This window comes from Musa acuminata, chromosome BXJ1-10, assembly GCF_036884655.1.
Source record: "Musa acuminata AAA Group cultivar baxijiao chromosome BXJ1-10, Cavendish_Baxijiao_AAA, whole genome shotgun sequence".
NCBI lineage: Eukaryota > Viridiplantae > Streptophyta > Magnoliopsida > Zingiberales > Musaceae > Musa > Musa acuminata.
Genome location: NC_088336.1, coordinates 24,981,473 through 25,003,349, shown reverse-complemented (window position 1 = coordinate 25,003,349; position 21,877 = coordinate 24,981,473). Strand labels below are relative to the sequence as shown.

The 21,877-nt window shown below is 38.5% G+C and overlaps 1 protein-coding gene and 2 pseudogenes across 1 annotated transcript; 1 reads left to right on the top strand and 2 right to left on the bottom strand.

Annotated features, from left to right (window-relative positions):
• Positions 1-21,877, top strand: part of LOC135595697 (protein REDUCED CHLOROPLAST COVERAGE 1-like) — a 95,792-nt pseudogene that overhangs the window by 8,756 nt on the left and 65,159 nt on the right.
• Positions 5,036-7,348, bottom strand: LOC135594797 (uncharacterized). Its single transcript, XM_065085306.1, has one exon. The coding sequence runs from the start codon at positions 7,346-7,348 to the stop codon at positions 5,036-5,038; it is 2,313 nt and encodes a 770-aa protein (XP_064941378.1).
• The window catches only part of LOC135595698 (protein REDUCED CHLOROPLAST COVERAGE 1-like), a 39,451-nt pseudogene continuing 26,503 nt past the window's right edge, over positions 8,930-21,877 (bottom strand).

Sequence of the window (21,877 nt, the reverse complement as noted above, 5' to 3'; positions counted from 1 at the left end):
CCTGTTTCTTGTCTTTGTCACCATTATTCTGATCCTGCAAAGCTTAAACAAACATCATTGCTACCCAGTGCTCTTTGCTTGGATTTACAAGAAATATACTAGTAACACTCACTACATATGCGATGTTCGGCTTCGTACATACCATCGGATACATTAAACTTCCAACTGCTGAAGCATAAGGAACCTTTTGTATTTTCTCTTTCTCCTCATCACTTGAAGGACTATGTTCCAAGCATAACTTAAAATGACTTGCAAGAGGAGAACCAATTGGCTTTGTATTGTTTATACTGAACCTTTTCAATACCTTCTCGATATATTTCTTCTATGACAATCAAATCTTCTTATACGACAACTAAACACTCTTAAATGTCTGTATGAAACATTTTTCCATAACCATACATACTCTGTAATATCACTATCTAGGGCTGTAAATGGTAATAAGTTGATCACATCAACTACAGTCCTTAAAACCTCATCCCAAAACTTTTTGGGTAGCTTGGCCTATGAAAACATACATTTGATCTTTTTCATAATTATGTAATTCATAAAGGTGTACCCGGAATTGTCATCTCAAGTTGGATATATATATATATATATATATATATATATATGTAATTCATAAACGCTTTGTCGACGCCCAAAACACACACACACTGTGGCCTGTGAATGCATGTATTATTGTTTCTGTGTACGTGTCTACTACTACTACAACAGTACAATGTACATTATAAATCCAATTAGATTTCACATATGAAATGGCACCAAATGGGTGGATGGCAAAAGATTACATTGCTCGACAGCAAAAGATTACAGTGCTCGATGAGGGAGGAATCACAAAGCATACATACACATCTCTTCGCTTGGCTTTGGGACTACTCCACGCCAGGCAATGTCTCCTCGGCTAATCTCTACGTGACGTCGAGTATATGCCTTGCCAATGGAGTACTCATTTCTCCTCCCTATCATTCGTGATTCATGTTTTTCATCTAAATAATAATACTCGTGTGATTAGTTATCATTTGTCGTAATCAGTCGTGAGGATTTGTTTATACTAATACGAAGATAAATAATGATTTATCATATGACGTCGAATCGGAGCAGTAATAGACATATTTAATCTTACATCAATCGAAGAATAATGAAATCAAATAAAAGCTAAGAGGTCACAGTTATCAGTATATGTTGTTTGAGACTTGCATCTCTCTCTCTCTCTCTCTCTCTCGAAGAGGCAGCGGGAACCACAAGCAGAAGACATCCAAACTGCAGCAGGCTGGCATGGAGCAGACCATAATAAATGCCAATCAAACTCCATCCAAGTCCACAAAAAGGTGGATTTGCACAAATAATTCAAGAGGAAGTGTGAGCATCAGCCAACCTTGGAAAGATAAAAGCTTCATCTCTCAAGTGCAATCCATTTACGATGATGATGACAGACAAGGCTGACTGTCATGCAGCCCCATGCATTATACTCTGATGAATCACTGAAGGACTAATGGCTATTTTTAGCTGAAGCTTACATATCAACATCACGGAATTATGGATGACAGCCAGACTTGCTGGACCAGTCACGCTGATATCATCATTCGAGTTGATCGTTTCCTCCTCACGTCACAAAATTTTTTCACTCTATTTTTTTTGTCTTCGTTATTACCGTGAAAATGGATCCCAATGTTAGATTGATATATGTATATCTGCAACTTCATAAACTAAATAAAGATATTATTACTTCGATGATCAAATTAAGTGTGAGTTAAAACCAAGAATTTAGTTTTTTTTATATACATAAGTACATATACATATGTTATATCAAGACATGAATTAAAAATGGTTACTATAATTATCGGGTAGTTTAGACTTTGATAGATCATTAGCTTAGCTTTAATCATAACACCTTGCAGATGTTGAAGAGATAGATTTTATAACTATTTTTAATTTTCTGCAACGATAAATATGGACATATTTCTTAGAAATAGGCAGCGTTTGACCCAAGTCGCCGAGGAATCGGACGCGGCTGAAGTGTATCACCGATCGGGACGGGTTTGCTTTGTATGATAGCCTTCACCTTTCGCTAAGGCCAGCGTCGATGACGACCAAAACACGTAGTCTACAGCGATAGCCACCACCTTCCCCACCTTCTATTAATTCCTCTGCTTCTTCTTCGATCCCCAACCCCCCTCTCTCTCTCTCTCTCTCTCTCTCGCTCTGTTAACTCTTTGGTTCTATCGCACACGCAACGGTGTTGGGGAGAATCACATTAATTGGTGGAGGAGAAACAGATGAAAAGAATGGTTTGGTCTCGAGAAAACGCTGTCGATGGTTGCTTAGACACTCTCAAACCGGTAATCTTTCCACTTTCTTCTGTTTCTCCTGTCGATTAATATATATAAATATTATGCATTAATTTCAAGCAAATCGACCGTGTGAGTTTCTTTGGAAACCAATCTACCTTTATCTTTCTTATTGCATACAACTTTTTCTTCTTGGATCAAACATCTTCTGCAACCATTGATCACTCGCCAAGAATGTAGGGAAATCAAAAGTACTCTTTTGTCTGTAACAGTAAGTTTATGTGACCTTCCATCGGACAAAGCATATATATAAACATATCTTTCATTGTTCACAAGTTTTGATGTAATTTAATAGTTCACAGTCTTTAAACAAAGATATATTTTGTAAGAGCACGAAATCAGATGTATTATTAAGATCGTAAAGTATATACTCCAAGTTTGGGTGTTAGATATGGTCGGAAATACAAGGCATTTAAATCAACCTATGAACGAGCTAAATGCGCTAGTTTTCTCTTCCTTTTCTAGCTTTCCCGGGACAGTGGAAGAAGAAGAAGAAGAAGAAGAAGAAGAAATGATGGTCATCCATCAGCGGAACCTGCGAGCGACGAGTTCGTATCGGCCCTGGCGGCCGGCATGGGTGCCAAGCTAATAGTACAAGTCTCACCGGAGGCATCCCAATCCACGGGAGCACTCGCCGCCGCAGCTCGACAAACCGGAGGCAGACTCGTCTGCATCATCCCGGAGGAGGTGTCGCTCGCTCCCACGAAGGATGTCGTCGAGGAGTCCGGCGTGGACGACGCGGTGGAGTTCAAGGTGGGCGACCCGTATCACGAGCACATCGGCTGCTCTCTGGTGGGCTGCAAGTCCGACCCGTACGCAGGCCTGCTCGAGCTGCTCCGCTTCAATCCGAGGAGTTCGGTGGCGATCGCTAACTGTCTGCGGGGAGGGAGGAGGGGCCGATAGGCGAAGATGGGATGGAGGTGACGATGATAGGGAAGATTGAGGAGGTGGGAAGGACGGGGACGACGGCAGGCGGCGTGGAACGGCGGAAGAGCGCGAAGGGATCAGGGCGGAGGAGGCCGCGCAGCAAAAGCAGATGGGTGAGGAAGATCGATGAGAGGGGAGAGGAGCACTTCTTTAGGTTACCCATTTCCCTCGAACCTGTACGCGTATCGGGTGGCGGCAGAAGTGGGTGATGCGGCCGAGAAGAAGATGATGACGGTGATGAGCCATGAAGTACTACTACTGGTTGATAGATATCTCGTATGCCTAATGCTGCACCACTTACTTCATGGAAATCTCATCATATCAACAGTTCTCGTTCATCGGATCACCTCATGTTGGATCTGATCCTCGAGGGTTTCTTATGCTATGGGTTGTGATCATACAAAGAGTGGATAGAATTCTGAACCACGAGAGATGAACATTATAAATTTCGCGTCGACTGTGTCGTCCGCTGATGGCGATCTCTCTTTGCTGATAGAATTCTACAAGAACTGAAGAGGTGCTGAAACCATTTGTATCTTCCCAAGTACGACTACCTTGAAGACATGTCAAACGTCCAGATTCATTGTTACCATGTTGATTATTTGTTATTGTTATTATTTTTTCAAATTAGAGTATTTGAGGTTATCTTAATCTTTATAGATAGAATCTTGTCCGTACAAAGCTTAAGAAGAATTAGAAACCTAATGAGAACAAAAATGACAGTAGCAATGAGAAATAAAAAAGTCTGCTAAATGTATTCTTATTAATTTTTAACTTAAATATCAATTAATAGGTCAATAAAATTAATAAATCAGTTAACCTATTAAACTTGATTCGTGATATTTCATATCGGAATCTATACTATTATCAATTTTGACTGAAGTATTTTGATCAAAGAGATGGAATCATTAATTTACCTCTTAGATCATTTGATTATTAAAGAAAAGAATAACAGCATCCTAAATGCATTGATTTAAACAAATTAGAATATACTGATTTCTGATGTTCATTGTTTCCAACTCATAATCAAGTCCATGATCAGGAATATCAGGTTTTAGAAGCAGCTAATTAAGCTTAAAATTTTCACTTTGAACATCACATCATATAAAAAAACAAGAGAAATTTCCCAACCCTATCAACGACTGAATGATTTTAATTTTGCAAGCATGAAACGCGTACACGAAAAGAATATATTACAGAAATTACAAAAATTATTTTGATGGGCAGGAAAGTCGAGGTTCACAAAATCCCATGACTTACAATGTTGTCGGCTATAAATTTCAGAATCCTCAAAAGCGGAGGCTGACTCAGACGGGAATTGAGTTTTTTTTCCCCCTTCGCATAGAATTATTCTCATACTTATTGCTTATCCTCACTCATAAAAGTATTTTTATGGTTGGATTTCTTGTTCTCTAAGTAACTTGGTTCCTATTTTCCAAAAATACAGGACCGAGGTGTCAACATTCTCGTCTGCATGAACTGTACGTAAAGACACTTGCCTTGTTGTCTTTTGTTTCTCGGAGGTAATCCTCCACATTCTACACCCTCAATAAAACGATGAATCTGAAATCTTCTTAGTCTACGAAACCCTTATTTATATTTCTGTGGAAGAAGAACAGTCTTCATCACACTTGATCATGGCGTGGGCAAGTCGACGCATGAAGAAAGCTACCACAGGAACAACACAAGACTTGACTTACTACTGCACTATACTACTACATTTCATGGACTTGCTGCAATCTGGTCTTCCACAAGAAGGGCTAAAGAGCAACCACTGAAACTGCCTCGTACTCCACACGCTTTCTGAATCTTTGGGGAAGAAGACAATAACCACCAACCCGCTGCTGAAGGTATATCGCCGCTGCAAAAAGCAAACCTTCACAAGGAACGATGACATCCCACACCAGCGAGTAAAAATCTCCGTCTGGACTTGCGTAGATGTACGATGAATCAATGCGACGGTTATAACTGCGAGAGCGATAAGCGTCGTACAGATGAGGCAAAGCTCGGGTGATCGTGATTCCGACGTAGAAGAAAGGCGTCAGGATCTTATCTTTGGAGTTCCGACAGACGTTAAGAACGATCTGAGGGAGCAGAAATCCGTCGAGCACTAAGCCAGCATAAGGGACCAAATCCTCCCAGCGAGAACCGTATCGCTGCCTGCTGAATTCCGACCTCTGCAGGTGGTGCCTTGAGCTGATGAGCCAAGTGAGCAGCGCCCCGGCGAAGTAGAGAGGCAAGCACAGCTTGAGCGTCGTCCACTCCGCGACGCGGTGCCCCTTGTTCTCGTCCGATGACCTCGCGGACCACGCCATTTGAAGCAGGTGGAAGGAGAGGAACAGAGCTAAGCCGGATAAGATCCTCACGATGACCTCATGAACGTCGAGCCACCCACCGCTCCGCAGACTTAGAAAGCCAGACCGACTGCGGTTCGCGAACAAGGCTTCAAAGTTCAGCACCAGAGGAATCACGTAGCCAAGGATAAGAACACCGAGCATGGTGATCGACATGGAAGGCAGGGCGTCACGGTGCTTCTTGGCGTGGAAGGTCTGCAACCCAATGCAAATGCACGACAACGTGAGAGAGATCATGACCATGACGATTTCGACATCCATCCTCCAAATCGCTTCAGTTACTTCTGCTGCGTAAATTTGCTGAGAATACAACTTTATAGGGTCAAAGTGCAGAGGGTCCTGCTTACTCCTTGTGGTGTTGATGGTGCCACTGATACGATCTCCCATCTTCGAGTGGAGAGGGGGAAACTGGATATTGATTAAGATCTCACAGTCAATTGCTGTTTGGTTTTTGGTGGGCAAACTCGGAGATCCACATCCCTTCATGCAGAGTGTTCCACTTCCAGCATCGTATATCCCCTCAGCAGCGATGCCAAACTGTTCGCCCCCCTCAGCGGAAGCAGAGTACATATAATAGCTTATGGCATAGCTTACGTTCCAAACACTTTGATTCTTCGCGACCCAGTCAGCTGCAGGCACGAAGCTTGCCGTCTCCGACGTCGTAACGAAGTCATAATCATCACAAAACTCGTCGCCCATAGAAAAGACATTAGCTTCCCCCCATCCACTTCGGCCGCCGGCATCCTCCACCGCGATACTGAACCGCATGTCGCGGGAACATCTTCCATCTGGATACCTTTCCTCGCTCGACTGTGTGCTGCCACTTCTCACCTTGCAAGGCCCGCTGACAGAATCTATTAGGGTGTAGTTATATCTCAGCCCAGGAATCGTGACCATTCGCCCACCCGACCGGTGGAACGAGACCATGCTGAAGTAGCCAGGGTCTCTCTTCTTCTTGTTACTCCACATATGACCGACCACGTCCTTTCTTCTCAGCGTCAGGACAGTTGGGAACCATAAGCTCAGTCCGATCGAGCAATCACCAACAGAGGGACTCGCCTGTGAACTCCCTTCAAGAATGTGACAGGCTATGAGACAGAGACGATTCTTAACATGGTCCCAATAGCCTTCACCCATCATGGACTTCTTAGGCACCATCGGGACATCATATGAAAGATAACTGGAATTGGAGAATTCGATGTAGAGATGCAACCGGCCGTTCTCCGAGCACTGTATCATATCGAAGGACAAGAATCTAGCGGAGAACCCAAAGCTACTACTTAGAGTTCCACAGTTGCTACCGGTGCAGCCACTGCCGTAGTCTAGCTGAAATGTTCTACCAGTCATATACCGGAGGAGATGACTACAAACAGAAGTAGGCCCGAAACTTAGTGATTCCTCCTGGAATGGAAGAGAGGAGCATGAGTGGTTGGCTTGGGGGATCATCGTGAAAACATACTCCTTTTGAGCATAGGCTACAAGCGAGATGGGATCGATGTGGTGGGGCCCCAAGCTCTCGACAGTCCCGCTCACCAGACTGGTAGAGATGTTGGAAGTCTTGGGGTAGTTGAGCTTCAAAACAGCAGAAAGATGAAGTCGATCACCTAAGGGCTTGTAGAAGATCCCGTGACCAACCATACAAAGCTCACCGGAGGCGTCCCAATCCACGGGAGCCCTCGCCGCTGCAGCTCGACAAACCGGAGGCAGACTCGTCTGCATCATCCCGGAGGAGGTGTCGCTCGCTCCCACGAAGGATGTCGTCGAGGAGTCCGGCGTGGACGACGCGGTGGAGTTCAAGGTGGGCGACCCGTATCACGAGCACATCGGCTGCTCTCTGGTGGGCTGCAAGTCCGACCCGTACGCAGGCCTGCTCGAGCTGCTCCGCTTCAATCCGAGGAGTTCGGTGGCGATCGCTAACTGTCTGCGGGGAGGGAGGAGGGGCCGATAGGCGAAGATGGGATGGAGGTGACGATGATAGGGAAGATTGAGGAGGTGGGAAGGACGGGGACGACGGCAGGCGGCGTGGAACGGCGGAAGAGCGCGAAGGGATCAGGGCGGAGGAGGCCGCGCAGCAAAAGCAGATGGGTGAGGAAGATCGATGAGAGGGGAGAGGAGCACTTCTTTAGGTTACCCATTTCCCTCGAACCTGTACGCGTATCGGGTGGCGGCAGAAGTGGGTGATGCGGCCGAGAAGAAGATGATGACGGTGATGAGCCATCAAGTACTACTACTGGTTGATAGATATCTCGTATGCCTAATGCTGCACCACTTACTTCATGGAAATCTCATCATATCAACAGTTCTCGTTCATCGTATCACCTCATGTTGGATCTGATCCTCGAGGGTTTCTTATGCTATGGGTTGTGATCATACAAAGAGTGGATAGAATTCTGAACCACGAGAGATGAACATTATAAATTTCGCGTCGACTGTGTCGTCCGCTGATGGCGATCTCTCTTTGCTGATAGAATTCTACAAGAACTGAAGAGGTGCTGAAACCATTTGTATCTTCCCAAGTACGACTACCTTGAAGACATGTCAAACGTCCAGATTCATTGTTACCATGTTGATTATTTGTTATTGTTATTATTTTTTCAAATTAGAGTATTTGAGGTTATCTTAATCTTTATACATAGAATCTTGTCCGTACAAAGCTTAAGAAGAATTAGAAACCTAATGAGAACAAAAATGACAGTAGCAATGAGAAAAAAAAAAGTCTGCTAAATGTATTCTTATTAATTTTTAACTTAAATATCAATTAATAGGTCAATAAAATTAATAAATCAGTTAACCTATTAAACTTGATTCGTGATATTTCATATCGGAATCTATACTATTATCAATTTTGACTGAAGTATTTTGATCAGAGAGATGGAATCATTAATTTACCTCTTACATCATTTGATTATTAAAGAAAAGAATAACAGCATCCTAAATGCATTGATTTAAACAAATTAGAATATACTGATTTCTGATGTTCATCGTTTCCAACTCATAATCAAGTCCATGATCAGGAATATCAGGTTTTAGAAGCAGCTAATTAAGCTTAAAATTTTCACTTTGACCATCACATCAGATAAAAAAATAAGAGAATTTTCCCAACCCTATCAACGACTGAATGACGTTAATTTTGCAAGCATGAAACGCATACCCGAAAAGAATATATTAGCAGAAATTGCAAAAGTTATTTTGATGGGTAGAAAAGTCGAGGTTCACAAAATCCCATGACTTACAATGTTGTCGGCTATAAATTTCAGAATCCTCAAAAGGAAAAGGGGAAAAAAGAGAGGAGAAAAATGCTCATACATGTCTCTTCAATGGAGAAGAAAAAATGGGTTAATAGTTTCAACCTAATTCTAATGATTTGGTCAAAAGTTCTACGCTATTTCCATCCTCTCTAGACTTGGAACTTCATAGCCTTCTCAACAATCTATGTTGTGAACCTGCAGACGAAATGGTCTTCATCAGCCTGTACGGAAGAAGAAATGAAAATACTAGGAATGATCATGCAAAAATATTTTTGTGAATGATCAATCACCCAATTTCATTCAAACACCACAAATTAACCCCACACTCTACTCAGAAAGCATTTAATGTTGAGTTGAAAAGATGGCAAATGATATACATACATCTAGAAAGCTATGACAAACAACATACAAAAAAAAATTATATATGTTGTGCAAGTTGAAAACTCGACCACACATAAATCTTGCTTGAGCATCACTACTGAATAACAGAGGCATACATTACAATTCAAGCAATCTACCTAGTCTGTACTGGAATGCCAAAAAGGTAGTGTGGCAGCTATATTACAAGTCTAATTTTCGGATAAATCTGCTCTAATTTGAGAATGCAAGAAAATGGTTGTAGATAATGTCATAAAAACAAAATCATAAGAGGTAGGATGCACAACCCAGCTTTCTAATCGGATTTAACATCATTATTAAATGTTGTACTGCTTCAACAAATGAACTGATAATCCCTGGTAGACTGGAAATCCAATGAGCCCAGAGACTCAAGACGTGTGATAGATGATTAGATCAACAGCAGTAAACATAGCAAGTGGAAGACTTAACTAAAAGGAATTAGGTTGGATTTGATGGTAAGCCATACCCTGGAATTTGCAACAGATGAGAGGTAATTAGAAAAAACAACTTAACTCCAGCAATCTGATTATCAAGATTGCAAATTAGAGAAAGCTACAATAGAAGCAAAAATCTGCGCCTCAAAAAGATGTTGATACTAGTTTCATGCATATCAAAACATCTTCGGAAGCCTGAAAATATCCGCTCAGTCTGTCTCTCTTGACCGGTTGCTTGGAAATTGGAATGGCTAGACCGGAACTAAAATATCGAGTCAGGCTTATAAATTACATGCATGATGGTATACTATGAGCTTTTTGATTGTGTGAGATATCAATACTGAAGATACTCGAGGTTAAAAAATTTGGGGATTTCAAAGGTGAATCATGATCAGTTCACAAACAAAGTTTCTTCCTAATAACTTATGTTAAACAGGATAAATTAATTGTATGCTTGAGAAACCAACACAAAATTAAAGCAAAAGAGATGTTATTGACAATAAAGTATATGGAGGTGCATTGATGAGCAATAAATCTGCAAGTTATGTAACATTGTCAAGCTAATTAACAAAGAAATACCTGGCTTGGACCATGAGGAGATTTGTCGCTTACCTTCCTGAACGTTCAATCTTGGCTTCTTAATAAAAAATATCAGTTGCCTGAAAAATAGCAATAACTAAATTATCAACATTGCTAATTTTTCAGTCACGTCCTCCTGGATGTGGCTTGAACAATAAAAAAAATTCTTTCCTGCCCATTTTGAAGTTTGTAGTGTTCTTTGCTCGTGACTAGTCGGAAGTAACATTTTCACTGGAAGATATATCTGTTGCACTTATAACATCACTTCCTCTTACTACTCTGCTATATATAACTTTAAATGACTGTGATCCATATGGCCTATTGAGCAAACTTATAGGCAGCTTTAGTGTCTGTTTACGGCGATTTCTACCCTTGATGTATATGCTAAAGCTTCCCTCACCCTCATACTTTTTGCTACTCCTGAAGACATGCCTTCCACCACTATGCTGTGCATCTTGTCTGAAAACCGTCTCAGATTCCAAGTCGGTAATTTTTGTATTATTTCTGTGAGATTCTTCAGATTCCCGTTTCTCTAACCAGTTACCATCCAGCGGTTTACAAATGTCTATAATCTGGGATATCTCATTATTCTCTTCTGTTTTGGTCCCTTCTTCAGTATTGTTATCCGATGGAAGGTCTAGACTCACATCAGTTCTTAAATGAGATGTTATAATTGGTTCCAACACGGATTCAGAAGTTGGACTAATGATGGGTGGCAAAGATGAGAAGTCCACAGGATGAGAACCAGACCATACTGATCCTGGCGCAAAGTCAGGAACGTTTGCACCAATGTTGCACTGCCATGGATAATGGTTTCCATGAAATATGTTACCGTTCATAGCAAAAGTGGTATTTGGAATGACTTGAGGTTGGGTATATGGTGGATATATAAATGGCAAGGGACGTAGAATGTGCGAAGGCCTAGGTGAAGAAGGATAAGGATGATGCGGTGAGGTACAAATAGGAGGCACCATTGGCATTACAGCCGTGGGTGAAGCATGCAGACTGGAACTCAATGGCCATGGTGTAACTGCAGAAATTGTACCATTAGGAGGAAGACCAACAGTTACAGGAACAGGACCAAGTACTGTAGCAGGGAAAGGGCTAAACGGTGCAGCAGATGCAGACAGCTTCTTGCTAGATACCTCTCTCCCATCATAATTAGAAGGTGGTAGTTCCATCGTGGGATAATCACCACCTGTTTTCTCAGGGATGAGAACCTTCTTGAAATTGAATTGATGGAGACTAGAGTAAGAACTGATACCAACATTGGTACATGAGGCTTCGTCATGATTATCTTCTTTGCTTTCTGCAGTGATGGGACACTCAGATTTTTTCCTATCAGATGTATTTGTTGACAAATTCTGATCATGATTCTCATTTTGCTCAACTCCTTGAACCTCATTGCTAGATACACAATTGTCAATGATATTCTTGGTGAGCATGCTACTACAAGATGCCACTTCCAAATCAGAAGATGATGGTTCTAGTAATTGTTCTGTTTCACAATCTTCCTTTCTTTCTTCTTCATGATCAACTTCAACTTTTTTATCTGAGTCTAAAAACGCATCCTGGACAGTGTCCTTATCTTGGGTTATGTTAGATATCTCAGATAGCTCTGCAGCATTTTCTGTATGTTCCTCGGCCAAAAATGATTCCTTTATTTCAGATGCATTGCCACCAATAGACAACTCTTGTTCCAATGGCATATTCTCCTGAAACTTTCGGCTATGTATCTTGGCAATTGTTCCTGGAGGTGCCAGTGCTACATCTTTATATGATGGAGAATTACTAAAACTATGAACCAAATTGTTGCGAGGCTCAGAGACACCACCTATTAGGTTCTTCTGATTCTCTAATACCTGGCTATCATGGCGATAATAGGGTGCATGAGCATCTAATGGGGAAGTCGTTCTTTCGACAGCACTCCAAGAGTTATGACTGATCTCAGGATTGGTGGATGAAGGCACTGACTTCACCCGATAAGTTACAGCCTTATACGCCTTCTGACCAGATCTGGTGTCTGGTGACTGAACTTGCATGTTAAGATTGTCATTAAAGCTTCCAGGAATAACTATCTTTTTCTTAAGCAAATAATACCCATTATTTAAATAAGAAAACTGTGGCTTGGATTGAACAGTTTCACTAGGAACATCATTCATCTGATAGTTGTAGGTTTTCCAGGTGCTTGTACGTTGATGCTTGATTTGCTGGCTTGAACCTCCGATGGACCTTGGTCTTTGAACAGGTTGCCAACCATCTTCTGCTTCTGTATTTATCTCTCTTACATCTTCACTAAAAGAAGCAACCTTTTGCTCTGCTGTTCCTTTAGATTGTTGAGAAACAAATAACTGCTTTTTGGCAACAGCATCTTCATGTTTTGGCTCAACACCTGGACTACTCATGTTCTCATCATCTTGGGTATCACTACCATCAGTCACTTGTTTCACTTCATCTGAAATAGTAGCTACTGAATCCTTGGACAAAGAATCTGCCACATTCAAGTTTTGAGATGACTGCACTTTCACCTGAATCAGTACAAAACTGATTGCTTGGTTTTTGCGATAAAAGGAAAACCAAGTGAAGCTCTTCCAATTAAAATTTTTTGAGAAACTTTAAATTCAAAAATAAAAAGGTTAGCATTCTTATGTTCATTAAATTGAGAGAAAAAATGAAAAAAGAATTCAACAAGCAGAAGAAAAGGTAACAAGAATTGTACAAGCATTAGTATTGGCTCCATTTATAGGTTAAGTGTCTGATTCATCATCAATTTCTTTCAGCAACTACATTAGCATCTTAGTACAGAGAGAAAAACTGCCCAGTAACACAAAAATATATATTTTTAAATACTATAAATAATCTGGAATACATTTTGATTTTAATTAAAGAGTGCACAAGCATCTAGTTAATATAAGTTGGTTTGTGTTGCAATTAAGTATCAAACACTAAAAGAATTCTGAAACTATGAAAATATTGTTCATAACCAATAAAAAATACCTAAAGGACACTGTTATGCAAAAACAGTATGGCCTTTGCAGCGAATTCTCATTTAACATCATGATTTTGAAGACTAGCTGGATGTAGGACATGTTTCTCAAAAAATATTTTTCTAGTACTGATACATAAAGCTTGAGTATTTTGATTATCCACATGCACAACAATTAAGAGTGAGGATCTACTTCTGTTTTCTAGGTTCAGTTGGACTCTCTTTCAAATACTTGGACAGGTTATATAGCAATAAGGCAGTATCTTCTTGAACCAGAAGCAGGGCAGACAAGGTAAAATAAATGCATGCCTATAATCAAGTGATTGGTAGCAGGCAGCAAGAGCTGTAAAAACTAAGTACAATTTGAAAAATTTTAAGTGAGTAACTTGTTAGTTGCTTGTTATAAATTAGCATAGTTTGCTCACTATATTATGTTAGACCTGATTTATTGCCAATATTTACATGAAACAATTGGCTCTATGAGTGTTAAGTTCAAAATTTATTCAGTTTACCACTAATTTAGATGCAAAAATTAAGTACAAGTTGAATTATTTCAAGTGACTAACTTGATATTTGCTATAAATTAGGTTATTCTGTTAAACTATATACTACCTAAGACCTAATTCACCACCAAAGTTAGCATGAAATTATTGGCTCTATAAATGTTGTCTTTGACATTTATTCGATCTACCACTTAAAAAATCATTCAGGTAGCAAGCGGATATATTAAACATGTAAGCCAACATGACCAAACATAAATACACAATTAGATTCTCAGAAGTATTTAAACAAGATAAAGGCTTATCAACATACCATTAAACCCAGATTCTTCCTCTTCAGGGATTCAGCATCTCTTCCTCTACCATCTTGGTTGGAATCAATGAAATCAAGGAGATCAGGCATAGGATATTCATCATTTTAGTGGAAGTAGAAAATTCAGTTGGCACATCTAGTCAATGAAAATATTAATTTTAGTGCACGAGGATGACGTTATATAGATCACGTATATCAGCAATAAGTGCAGAGTGAGCATGCTCACAGTATTTGTGACCTAAAGCATGTTAAACCTAATCACTGCAATTATTGCTGTACCTCAGGTGGCCTTTGCTGGCAATAGATGCATCAGGCTTCCGCGTACCATTTCGAGCAGCTTCTTGCTGCTCAATAGCCTTTGACTCAAAGTACTCAAGCCAGGCAGCAGCATCCTGCGAAATCAAATGGCAACTCTGTGAGTCAAGAAACTAAATCGATGCAGAATTAAGAAAAAAAAAGTTTTATTGATGTCTCTCCATATAAAGATATGCATAAATCACCTGAGTACGCAAGTCATCTGGACCAAGCTTTGCTCTAAGTATTTGTAATGTTGTTTGCTCATGTTGAACACTCAAAGGATATGCTTCCATCAAGGATAGTGCAATAGCTATCGCATGGTAACTTGCTGCGGTCTAATGTAATGTAGAAAATTAGATACATATATTATATATATACCTAATACTCTTCATATAAAAATAAAATAAGGTCTACCATCCAATGCAAAAAAATAATAATGGAACTACTTACATCAGACATTGAAAGTTAAAAGACAGTTAGTGTGAGATCATTCAATGAAATTATAAATCTGGTTTATCACAGGCAAACCTGGAAAAGATATTATCATTATACTATAAAGTTGATAGGTTTTTTATCTGCCAAAAATTAACTTTCATGTTATCATAAGAGAGCCAATCAGAGGACTAATTTGAAAAGGCAAGTTAGTATCAGAAGCTCTTTTTCTGAAAAAGAGACTGTTTTGAGACAAAAAAACCACTTCATTCCACATACACATGCAGCTAGTGTCCATTATTTTTGTGTTCCTATGTATGTCCATCTACATCATGTCTGTGTGTGTACCATCTCCATACAAGAACACAAGAAAACAGAGATGCAATTTTTTCCCTTACATAGTTGGAAACAATTGGTGTTGGTTTTGCAATGAAATGAAAATAACAAGACGAAGATATGGGAACAAGTAAAATTTTGAAAGAGTGAGACAGAGTGTATGTGGCAGCAAAATCATGTATACAATGAAATCTCATATTTTTGCTTTAAGAAAATATATAGTTCTGAATCAAAGATGGGAAGAAAAAAAGTGTTGACAAGCATCTTAGTGCAGTACATTGTAAAACACCTTTTAGAACAAAATCTTATATTGATATACTTGTAAGGAAAAGAGAATAATGTAAAAGGTAACAGTCAAAATCAAATCTATATTCCATAGACTATGCTTTGTGGATCCCCATCTACTTTCTAGAACAATGAACTATTAAAGATGATAAAATAATGAGCTCTTCCCAATCGATAATAAAATATAAACTAGTGACTTACAAAGTGTTCGAGAAGTACCCTTGGACATATCTAGAAGATAGTCAGCTCTAATAAATATTGGAGGTGTATACAAAGTGGCAGCCTAACACTCTTAACACTTGCACATTAATTCAGTATCCGGGAGGGACAATGTACGCAGCCTTAACCCCCACAAGTAGAAAGGTATGGCTCGTACATTTCAGAGGTCACAAAGGAGCCAAACTAGATGTCCCACTAGAGTATGGATATGGAATGCATCTAGAGATATTGAACTTTTTATTTGTCAAGTAACCTGTGTTTCAAAATATAATAGAGTATCCAAAAGGGAATGCCCATTTTGAACTTGGAAATGATTGTTTTCTCATGTTGAGTAGAAAGAGGAGGTTAGAGAGAAAATAGAGTGAAGGAGTTCGCTTAGGTATTAAGCTGACTAGGTCATCCCAGATGACCTTGATATGAAAGCAATCCTTTTCTTATAGATCCCAAAACCTTTTGTACTCTACCACATGATAGATTTTAAGCTCATCTGATTTTGCTTGATGTACTTGTTCAAACCCAAACTAACAAATTAAAAAGGAATGAATTGCTGTCCCATTTTCTTATGTATAACAAATCTTGGTTGCATGACCGAGAATGGTATACTCTTGTTAGGGCAGAATAATAATGTGTGTGGCAAACTTTGGCTAATGGGTTCCAGAGATTGTCTAATGAAGCATATAACTGAACCCCTTGATAACAGGCCAATGATGCTCCTAATTTATATGGATTGCTGAAAGTCGAACCTGCTAACTTATACTGCTTTGGCAAAGCCCTCTCCCACACAGCAGAAGGTCAATAGATAAGGGGTTCTAGATCACCTAATTATCCAGGTCACTAGGTGAGCAGATTAGGGGTGAACTAGCTAGAAGTCACTCTGTAATACATGCCTTATCATCTCAAAGTAATTAATAATGTTTCTGTGGGACTTCATTAACCAATTATTGTAATAATTTATGATTTCTAACACCGAACTACAATAAGCATCAGCTGCTTATCTTAAAAGAATGCTATGACTACTTCAGAAATAAAAAGACACAAGAAGAAACAGAATTTGAGAACAAAAACAAACCTGAATGTGGTCAGGACCAAGCAACTTCTGATTGCATTTCAAAGCTTTATGAAGATATCTAAGTGCCACATGTATATTTCCCAGGCCTTCCTCCATCATAGCCACATTAATATATGTAGCAGCTGTGTTTGGATGAGATGGTCCACAAGTAAGATGCACAAGATACAACGCACGTTTCACATACCTGATTAACAAGTAACAGGAGAAAAATTAAGGGTGATGGTAAATAACATATAATGGAAGCATGGTCCTGGCTTATTATTTCCAATACAAACACCAAAACATAACAATACTAACCTGGAAAGTAAGAAGCTTAATTTTTGTTAGTTTCTGTTCTTCAACTTTTTATGCACACATTAATTTTCAGGTACGAAGTAAATATTAAAGTTAAATCTAGAAAGCCATTGTTCTCAAATTAAGCTGCATTCTTTGTGGCAAAAAAACGAAGAAAATGCCATCTTTGCATATTTTAGCTAATATGCATAATAATAGAGTAGACATAACCAAAACCATAAGACAGATATGTGTCATGGAAGCTTTAATATTAAGTTTTGCATTGGCATGTAAAAAAAAAATTCTCTGTTTAACCGGTCATATCAACCAACCCTCATGATAACACATCAAGAATATAAACCTCGGTGCTTCAAAACACAAGCTAAAAATGAGCAATGACCAAACAGAGAAAACACTCAAGACATGTCACACATGAGACTAAAATAGAACAATGGCCTTTGTCAACGGCCATAAAAATTTATTCCCCGACTAGACTGAGAAAAATGGGAGAAACTTTATGAAATTTGTCTGGTCTCTTGACAAGCCTATGACAAGAACCTATTCAATCTCCTTCCACAAGACTAAGTGTTAAAATTTTTAAGTTTCCTCTTCACCATTTGGCTAATAAATCCATGTTATAACTAATCATGTGATATTAATGGAGCTATCTTCTTTCTCCAACCAAAATTCCGATGTGTTCTTTCTCTCTCATAAGATGGTCACAGTGGACTGGAGGAACCTGAATTTTTATTTTTACAATGCTGATAAGTTTGATAAACCATTTGTCACTCTTTAAGCTTTTAAAGAATAACATAAGAAAAGATATAGATGCAATTTTTTCTAAATACTTTGTTGCCATGGTACTCCTATGACAAACTCTGTATGTTTAAAGCTCTATCCTTCACTAATTAATATCATAAAGCTTTCTTTGTCATAGTTAGAAGATTTACATTATTAAATAGCTTCTGACATGTAGACATTTTTTACATGTGCTGGGAAGCATGATATACAATGAACAAATTGTACAAATATCTCAATCATTGCATTCATGCTGAATAACTTACAAACTTCTTTTCAATGCTTATAGTAGAAGAAAGGCTTCTCCTTAACTTTACAAGTATTATGCTAAGAATGTTGTTTTAAGTGAAACCATCTTTTTAGTTTGGTAATCTAGAATTCAAGACTAAAATTTCTACTTTTATGTATTAATTCATCAAGATCATTTCATGCAAATAACCTAGTTAAAAATTTTTGACCGTTACCTGCCAGAAGTCTTCTTCTTTTTTTCTATCTAGAAGAGGCACTAATTCTAAGTTTATATCTCCTCGAATCCTAATATATTATACTGCAATAATATCTTATAAGACAGTACCAATGTTCAAGTCATTATAAAAACAAAAGATGGAATATCTAATAATTCAAGATATTAGAATTCCCAATCAAAAGAACACTATCTAAGATTTGATACTACAACAAATAAGAATTGAAGTTACTTTAGAGCCAATTCAGTATGTTGAAGCCTGTAGTAAAAAACAGCTAGGTCGCCGTAGCTCTTCATTGTATCTGGATGATCCAATCCAAGCTCCCTCTCATTTATGTCCAATGCCTTCTGCTGATAAGTTGTGGCCTAAAAGTTGCAATAATTTAGTATAATCCCAGCCAAAGACAGGAGCACAGGTTCAAAATTTATAACAGAAAGTTCCTAAAAGTCATCCCTAATAATTGAAGTGATATATAAAATTTTAAATAGTAAAAAACACCATATAGCATATTATAATATTCATCTTAGCGTAAGAAACCATAGTGGTAGAATACTGTTTCATGGTTTAACTCGATTCAGATCTTTGCAAAAGCCATTAAAAAACAGATAAATCCAATTAGAATTAGACATTGATCTACTAAAAGAGGACACAAGTCAGGAACACAAATGCTGTATTAAAATATTGAACTGTGGTTTATCGCTCTTTGATCTGTTTCAACCTCATGACCCACTAATGGTCCTGCATGCACTTATTCAAGGCATAAATTAGCTACCAACTAAATTTCCAACAGAATTACATGTCAATATTATGAAATATGAATTACAAAAAACGGTTTCAATCACTCGGAACATAATCACCCATGACACAAACTTTACATTACAATTCTCCAAATTTCAGATCGTTGGACTTGGCAAATTTAAATTGTCCATAATGGTGTATTTTTGACATTGGATTGGTAAAAACATAATTGATCTGCTCAATTTTACTCAAATAGACCATTTAACAAGGTTCCTTTTAAGATATCAGAAAAGAGAGAACCATGGCACATAACAGATCGTAAGATACTCCATAAGTCCATATCATAAGAACCATGGCCTTCAGTGACACAAATATCTGAAAGCTACCTAATTAAGGTCACCAGTATGGTAGAGAACAACAGCTAAAAGACTGTAGGCTCCAGCAGTCATCCGATTATAAGGACCACAGACTGCAATTAATTTTGCCAGAGCCTGCATCCAACTACACCTTCATACCAAAAGCAAATGAAAGAGAAAAAAGGTCTTTACAAAGAAGTTAACCTGTACAGTATCTTATGACGAATTACCTTTGTTCCATAGTTGACTGCGTCTTCAAGTTTACCCTTATCAAGTGCCATTTTCGAAGACTCTAGAAGTTGTCGTGCATCTGCAGATGAGCATGCAACTTGCTGCAAAGGATTCAAAAGCACTAAGAATGTAAGATACATTATGGTAGATACCATATTTCAAATAAGACCATCTTAGCAGCTTTACCTTGTGCACAGGTACAAGGCTGATGATATCTGATTTGTCAAAGGGGAAATTTGAATCCATATCAAAGTCTCTGGGTGCCAATTCAATTCCCACCTAAGAAAATTGAACATGTAAGATGAAAGGAAAATTAAATATCATTTACAGAAATGAAAAATGATCATTACCTTGTGACATAGCCCTCTTAAAATAGCATATTTTCTTATATCATTATAGTTTGAGATTGTAAGTTCCCAGTTATATCGCTTTCTTAGAAATACTTCAAGCCATCTCCAGACTAGAAAGTGCACACGTATAGCAGAATGTGAAACATCAGAATCAGGAAGCCCAAGGAGCATGTTAAGTGTTGCAGCCATCAATATAGATAAATCTCCAGTATCAGAAACAGAAGCAATCACAGCTCGTACAACATGCTTAAAAGCCCTTACTATCATCTCATGAATACAGAGTGACTGAACATGAGACAGCTTCTCTGAAAGCTTGACCTGACAGATATTGTACATAATATTGCATTTAATATAATTAGGAAAAATACTTTGTGAAAGTAAAGATATATTCAGCCTCTTCAAGCTAAAGGTGACTCACAACTTGCCCAAGAGAGCGTATTCTTAGACCTCTTGTATGCATGAAATCAGTTAGAGTACGACCATCAACAGGTGATAGCTCCAATGACCCAAAATCTGAGACCTGAATACATGCCAAGGTACAAATAATACTCATTAACCATCATTCCATACTAAAACAGAAAATAATGAATTAAATATGAAAAAATTGTACTCAGGCATACCAACTTTGGGAGAGCAACTTCATCATAATATCTCATTGCCATCTCAGTTAATTCCTGTGGAGACTGATCATGAGAATAGATCAGCTTCTCATCTTCAAATTAATTGTAATCTTAATATATGTTTCTATGTAAGTTAAGATGATACACACACAGACAATAAATTTACATGTTATTTAGTAGTAATTGTGATATAGACAGGAATTAACTAATGATACATAGCCCAGATAAGTGTACATATGTACAACAGAACTGAAACTTTAGAATAAACAAACAAAGTTACTAATTCTGTAATAGTAAGACATGAATTTGCAACTGACAATCAACACCTGAGATAGCAGTAGAAAAATCAGAACATACACCTGAAATAAGGCATAACCTGCATATATTCATGTGACTTGTGCATACCTTCAAATGAAGTCCAGTATTAGATTCTAGCAACCTTGTATATACAGGTTCAGTCAACAAATCTTTGAGCTTGCAAGAATTCTCAGTTTCTTTGCTTTCTACCTTAGGTTCCTTGATAGGCAACTTTGTATTCTGTTTTTCATGCATCTCATCAGATGATTTCCTGTCAATGGTTAAAGTCTTTTCTTCATCAGAATCTGGTTTCTTTTTTGGGTTTTTAAGAATTTTAAGAGGCTTCCCAAGGCCTTCAACTCTTATCTCACTTTTTGTCTTCGTCGTGATTTGTTTTTTGTCATTTTCACCAACCTGTTTCTTGTCTTTGTCACCATTATTCTGATCCTGCAAATGTTGTATCCAACAAGCTCCCAATTCCCATCTTACTGAAACATTGCATTCAGCTTCCTCCTCCTCAAGCTTCACTAGGCTATCTTTCAACAATTTCTCCACAATTTTTTTTGCTGCAGAGAGTTCCTCATGCCTTGAACTCTGTAGATGATTATATAATCTTTTCTCTCTTGGTGTATGGCTTTTGTGAAGTAGCATTCTCAGACTGGAATAACAAATAATATCTTCAACGAAATGAAGTATGCAAAAACTATTTTATATGAATGAAATCAGAGTATGTAATTGTGGCTATTTACCTGCTAACGTTCAAAGCATTTGCACCACCTTCAGGATGATCCTTAATTTCAACACCTTGCAAAGGTAAATCCAGTTCGCTTTTCTCATGATGCTTGACTTTCACAACAGCGATATAACCACAGTATCGCACATTAAGAACCCCCAACATGGCGATATCCTGCGGTTGAAAGCCACAAATTTGTTCACTAACAATAAAAATATAAAAAACAGAAACTAATGTCAAGCCACAAATTTGTCAACTGACGTTAAACATATAAAACAAGACATAACAACA

Excerpts from the sequence above, each read along its gene's own strand:
- LOC135594797 (XM_065085306.1), bottom strand. The coding sequence starts at position 7,348 with ATGCAGACGAGTCTGCCTCCGGTTTGTCGAGCTGCAGCGGCGAGGGCT.